Source organism: Nuphar pumila, chromosome 4 (assembly GCF_984573655.1).
Source record: "Nuphar pumila chromosome 4, dmNupPumi1.hap1.1, whole genome shotgun sequence".
In the NCBI taxonomy this organism is placed as follows: Eukaryota; Viridiplantae; Streptophyta; class Magnoliopsida; order Nymphaeales; family Nymphaeaceae; genus Nuphar; species Nuphar pumila.
In genome coordinates, this window is record NC_143252.1 from 5,288,036 (window position 1) to 5,294,528 (window position 6,493).

Sequence of the window (6,493 nt, forward strand, 5' to 3'; positions counted from 1 at the left end):
TCTCTTTAACCTACAAACATAAGTCTTTGGATCATCCTCATTATATCCCGGTGGCTGCTACATATCAACCTTTTCCTTAAGATGCATTCTTCACATCTAATTGACTTAGTTTTCACCCGTGATCAACTGCTAGAGAAAGAATGATCTGAATGGTGCCTATTAACAATAGGGTTGAAGGTTTCATCATAATCATGTTTGTACTTTTGGGTGAACTCTTTCGCTACTAGTTGAGCTTTGTATCTCTTGATGGTGATATCGGGTTTGCATTTTATTTTATGCACCTTTTTCGACCCAACTACATTTTTATCAGGTGGTCTTTTCACTATCTCTCAAGTCTGATACTTATGTAAGGCTTTCATTTTATTCATTCATGGCTTTTATCCACCTATTTGACTGCACTGCATGCTGAAATATTTTGGGTTCCTGTTGCTTCCCAATCTGAGTGAGAAAACACTGAAAATCAATGCAGAAATTTTCATAACTTACCCATCTTTCAATTGGATGTCTCACACTGCTTGATCTTCTTATTGGTTCGAGTTGACTCTCTTGATCTAACGATTGTTGTTGATCTTGCAGGATCGTCTGCTGATGCTTCTGATTGCGTCTTGTGTAAACGCATCCTTCTTTGAATCTATCTGATACGATGTCTACATTATCTGAACTAGCTTCTATATCATAATCTGATTTAGCTAGAGGATCTTCTAAAACGTCATGAACTTGATCAGAATTATGATTTGGCTGTTGCACGCTATTGTTCATCGTTGTAAATAGGTTGTCAACTAGCCAGGGTTGATATACTTCAACATTGCTCATGTTCTACAAAACATGATAGTTGCACTAATCATTAGAAAAATTGCACTCATCAAATACAACATTCGTAGATATTTTAATTTTTTCTGACTTGGGATCATAGCACCTATAGCTTTTGCAATCAGCTACATATCCAACAAAATGACAAACATGGGCTTTATCCTGAAATTTGTTTATCAATTACCTGTCCACATGAACATAACATACACAACCAAAAGTCCTCAACTCATCATAATTAGGATGCTTCCCGAACAACATAAAATAGGGAGAATTATTATGCAAAAGTTTCATGTGTAATCTGTTTATAATATAAACAGCTTTATGAAATGCTTTAGTCCATAGTTTTATGAGAATTTTACTTTCATGACTCATGGATATTGCACTCTTCATAATATAATGATGCTTCCTTTCAGCAATGTCATTTTGTTGAGGTGTTTGCGGGCATAAAACTCTTTGACTAATTCCATTATTCTATACAAATGCAATAAATTCCTTTGACGAGTATTCACCATCACCATCACACCGAAAAATTAGAATATTTAATGAAAATTGAGTACAAACATAGGCACAAAAATTCTTAAACACACCAAAAACTTCAAATTTGTACTTCAAGAAAAATATCTAAGAGTAACGAAAGTAGTCATCAATAAACAAAACATAACATTAACTACCAGAAGAAGAGAGAAGTGAAGACGGTCCCCATACATTAGAATGAATAACGTCAAAAGGTCTTGAAGCCCTCTTATTATATGAATTGAATGGCAGAACGTGACTCTTACAGACTTACAACTAGGACACAAACTATCACGAGACTCTTCACCCAGGACATATTTGAGCAACAATTTATTTAAGACTAATCTTTCAATAAAAATTTCACCACAATGACCTAACCTATTATGATAAACATTTGATTGACCGGACTTTGAAATACTGAAGACACACGCAGAGGACTCAGGCTTTGATTGACTATCCAAAGTACATTATGCAACCAAGGGATCTTCTTTGAAGACGTACAGATTGCCAGACCTTTCTTCTTCAGCAAACATCTTCCTCATTTAAAGGTCCTTAACATACACAGAAGATGAAGTAAATTCAACATATGAATTAGTATCATCGACAAGTTTAGAAACAAAGACTATATTTTTTTTATATTGGAATAACACAATACATCAGACAACTGGATGGGATGAGATTTGGACAAAGGAATGAATATCTCCAGAATGTGTGATAGGGTGGCATCTACCATCTCCAGTAATAATGTTATTTTTACCAAAATAAGGAATCAGTTTAGTGAATTTATTTGCGTCACGTGTGATGTGACTGGCGGCTCCTTAATCAACGTACCAAATACCCTGATCATTTTGTTTAAAGTTCAGTCCAGAAAGTGCAACCAACAAAAGATCGTTGTCAGGGTTAGTTTTCCCCTTGTTTTGCTCTAGATCTCTAAGCACAGACTTACCTCTAACTTCATGATTATATCTCGGATCATCTTTGAACCAATACTTTGCTTTTACATTACCTTTCTTTTTGCAAAACCTCTTTCTCCTAAAGTATTATTAATAGTAGGAAGAATTTCTCATCCTCCCTGATTATAACCTTTGCCTCCTCCACGTCCCCGACCTGAAAAGGATCCCATAAACAATATATCATGTGAGTCTGCTTCAGCCTTCTCTGTATTTGATATCCTCTTTAATGACAACTCATAAATAATAAACTTGGCCTTGAAAAAATCAGAAACGATCTTGGCATATTGCAGAGTAGTGGGCAGCACGTGAAACTCAGCTCCCAAACCAACCAGAGCTTGCTGAATTTTTTCTTTCTCAGATATTTGGCATCCAATTAATGCTAATTGATTTTTGCTATAGGCATGATTTTATTGAAATACTCCATAATAGACATGGATGCTTCCTTTTTCAACATTTAGAACTCTCTTTTTAGATACATAATCTTGGCCTTTGAAATTTGAGAGTAAGTTTGCTTCATGTATTCTACAACACTATGGCAGTGCGATCATCTGGTATTCCCACTAATACCTCATGTGAAAGATCAAAATCATGACCCAAGCATGATTCAACAAGAATCTATTAAAAAAAAAACATCAACCCAAGATTTCAAGAAATAGAGATTCGCCCAAATGCAGATTTGATTTAAGAGGAAAGAAATCATATTTGAGGAAGGAAGAAAGAGGAAACAAGAAGAAACGCAAATTTGAAGAAGAATAAAGAAAGTGGGAAGAAAAAAAAGATTAGAAGAATCAACTATTACCTAGAGGAAGAAAAGATCGGATATTGAAGTTCACCAAGATTTTCTAGCCCTGCTCCGAATCATGGCTCTGATACCATGTTAGATTTAGGGCTTCTTAATTCCCTGCAGAGAGAAGAGGACAATAGGGTTTTGTCCTGAATACAAATGATTCCCAATATGAGAAAATTGTGTTTCTCTTGTAACAAAATATAAACTTTACAATTAAGATACATAAAGACTAAAATACCCTCATTTACATAGAATACAAAAGAGATTAATGAGAGGCATTTAAGGAAACACAACAATCACATTAGACGTGAACACAAGATGCACGTCGCGTGAGCTAATAAGTCCAACCTTAACCATCCAGCTATCTCATTGATCCCGTGGTTAGGAATTTTTTGACATAAAGGGCAATTTTGCAATGCCCTGTGATTCTTGGATTTTTCTCAAGATCTTGTGATTATACATCACAATCAAAACACTTTATCAAGGTTAGTGAAACATGAGAAAAGTACACCTTGTGATTGTGATTGCTAGCTATGATTGTTCTTAGCTTGAATCTTGTGAAAGTTGGTCACAAGATTGCCCTTGTGACCAACAATCACAGTTTCTACTTCCTCAGCTATGATTGTTCATCACCACCTGTGACCAAAGCAAACACGCCCAAAGATTCTACGTAAAAATACCTTAAACAGAGGCCCCCATACCAAAGGAACAAGCCCATAGATCCACATCCAAACAAAAATTAATAATAAATAAATCACTAATCTGCTTGTTTTCCTATAGTCATGCTAAAAGCCGAAGGGCTTCTTTTTTTTTCTTTTTGTGAGGTTAAATGAATGGGTGGTTTGCATTTTCTTTTTTACGTTTTTCTAACCCTCATGTGGGCTCCACAGGCAGAGTCTTATCTCTCTCTCGTTCTCTCTATCTACCATGTGGCAGACCTTTGGCTATCAAACAAGGACATGAAACATAAAAAAAATCCCTTTTACATATATATCATGTGGGTGTCAGTGGGCCGGACATTCACCAAACTTATGTGAGTCTAGATCAATTTCCATATTTGAAGTGCTGGTATTGGGTCCAGATCCAAGTCTGATCAGATAACATAAACCAGGCACCATCCATGCCTGATAAAATAATGAATTTTATGTTTTTTACATTAAAAATTTGCAGATCTTAATTAAAAGTCGGGTAGGACTCGATTCCGGTATGAAATTTCATAAACCATACTCAGTTCCATATACTAATGAGACCCTTAAAACACAAACTTATGATCTGGCTACTTTATGGAAGTAAACGGAGGTTGCAAACCAGCAGCTTTTATCAGACTTCACCTACTTGATCATGTCTTCATCAATCTCGGGTCATGCAATTACCTTAGATAGTAATTGTCATCCTCCCACTCATTTGGGCACCAAATGCTTACATGTAACTCAGCTCATCATCTGAATTTGCTATGTTGGGTAACAATTTTCAGCGACGGTCCTTAATCTAGATAATGCAACAGTCCTCACTTGTTTTGGATAAAGCACAATACCCAGAAACCATTCACTGTGAAATGCTGTAACCAAGGAAGCCCTTGCCGGCCAATAGTACACAAAACTATCATCCTTTTGTTATTGACATCTTGTTCTGTTCCTTATCAACTTAAAGAGTCAATGAATCAGCAATGGGTTCTTATTAGAAATCGGTCACTCATCTGTGATTACCACAAATTTCTTACAGCTTGCCTGATTTGATCACAATTGACGAAACCCATCACTTTCAGTTGGTCCAACAAGAATTACGATCATGTTCTTGCGAGCTACAACTCTTTCTCAAAAACGAATCCTCGGAATCAGCCTATTAGCTATATACAAGAAAAGCGCAACAGAATTTCCCCATCGATCATAGGCACAACCACAGGATGACAACACCATAAAAATCTTCAAACGAACGAAATAGATCGAACCCATTTTGTATAATTGAATAAACAAGATGAATCGAATAGTACAAATGAATTAACGAAGTAACCTTTTTGGTGGGCAAAGAACCGCCACTGCTTCTCTTTTTCTTCTTGGGTACTCCCTCTTCTTCTTCTTCTTCTTCTTCTTCTTCTTCTTCTTCTTCTTCTTCTTCTTCTTCTTCTTCTTCTTCTTCTTCTTCTTCGTCTTCTTCCTCTTCTTCGTCTTCTTCTTTTTCTTCTTCTTTGGCGGATTGGGGGAAGATTTCGGGGTCGTGGACGAGGATGGCGGTGAGGCCATTGGGGAGATGAAGGATCCTGTAGAGACGACGGTCTGTTGGGGCTTTGATCACCACCTCGTCGTCGTAATACGATTGACCATCCACCGCCATATTTCCTCTTTTGCCTCCTCCTTCCCCACCCCCCAGACAACTACTCTCTCTCTCTCTCTCTCTCTCTCTCTCTCTCTCTCTCTCTCTCTCTCTCTCTCTCTCTCTCCACCCACAACGATCAATGCAACCAAGAGAGAGAGAGTTCTCTCCTTTTCGTCTGAGGGAGGAGAGGCTTGGTCGGCGGGTTTTGTTCTTTCTATCGTGTGAGTGGGATTGTTCAGTATTGAGAATCGGGATGCTGGCGTCGTGGGTGATATTTATATGTGGGTTGGGTCTAGGGTTGCAAACGGGTCGGGTCCATCAGAAGGCTCACTGAGACCAACCGTTGATGCGTTTGAATGCCAATCGTTCGGATGTGGTTTTGATACATCGGACCCTATTTATCCTCGTTCGGCACGTTGTAATTCGGATATGGATCGGCAATCGATTTGGTGGAACCTCGACCCTTACCAGATCCGGATCCAATTGGCTTTTTACGATAACTTTTTTGTTAGGGTTTTCCCGTTTGTGTCGTTCTTGAAAACTGATGGATCCAGGTATTTGGATTTGGTTGTGGATGCGACAAACTGGGTCCTTTTAAACTAGATCGAGAAGGAGCTTACTGATTCTAGATAATCGATAATGGACGCCTCAAGGGTTTTACCAACCAGAGGCGAGGCCAGCAAATGTAGAGTGGTGATGGGAGGGTTTTCTCCTTGGACTATAAAAAAAAAACAAGTTGATGAGATCCCATTTTTTACATCCCATGTCCCTTTTGGGTGGCACAATAAAAGGAAATAGAGGGTGGGGTTTCTCTCGCTTTTGGTATAACAGGCCTCCACACTAACTAGGAAGGCTTGCTAGACGGGGTATGTGCTCAGTGGTAGAGTGTCATAGTTGCAAAAGCAACCAAACTGAAAAAAAGTATCCTATGAGAAAGTGAATTTCTTTTGTGTTTGCAAACGAGGGTCGTTTTAGAAAGTGAATTTCATTTGTATGAGAACTAGAATTTCATGAAACCTCATGAGATTTAAGTTCTAGTGAATCTCATTTGCACAGTACCCCACAAGCAACCAATGTTACCCTCAATTTATTCAATAACCTCCAAGACTCTTGTACA

At 37.9% G+C, this 6,493-nt stretch overlaps 1 protein-coding gene across 2 annotated transcripts in view; it reads right to left on the bottom strand.

Annotated features, from left to right (window-relative positions):
• The window catches only part of LOC149839146 (Insulinase (Peptidase family M16) family protein), a 67,686-nt gene extending 62,060 nt beyond the window's left edge, over positions 1–5,626 (bottom strand). The window contains exons 1-2 of one of the 2 annotated variants that reach the window (XM_090002318.1): positions 5,504–5,626; positions 5,074–5,457 (exon numbers count right to left, since the gene is read on the bottom strand). In XM_090002318.1, coding sequence (XP_089858444.1) covers positions 5,074–5,394 — 321 coding nt within the window. In that variant the 5' untranslated portion in view covers positions 5,395–5,457; positions 5,504–5,626. The remainder of the gene's footprint in view (positions 1–5,073; positions 5,458–5,503) is intronic. The other variant, XM_090002319.1, reaches the window with a different exon arrangement.
• Positions 5,627–6,493: the final 867 nt, after the last annotated feature.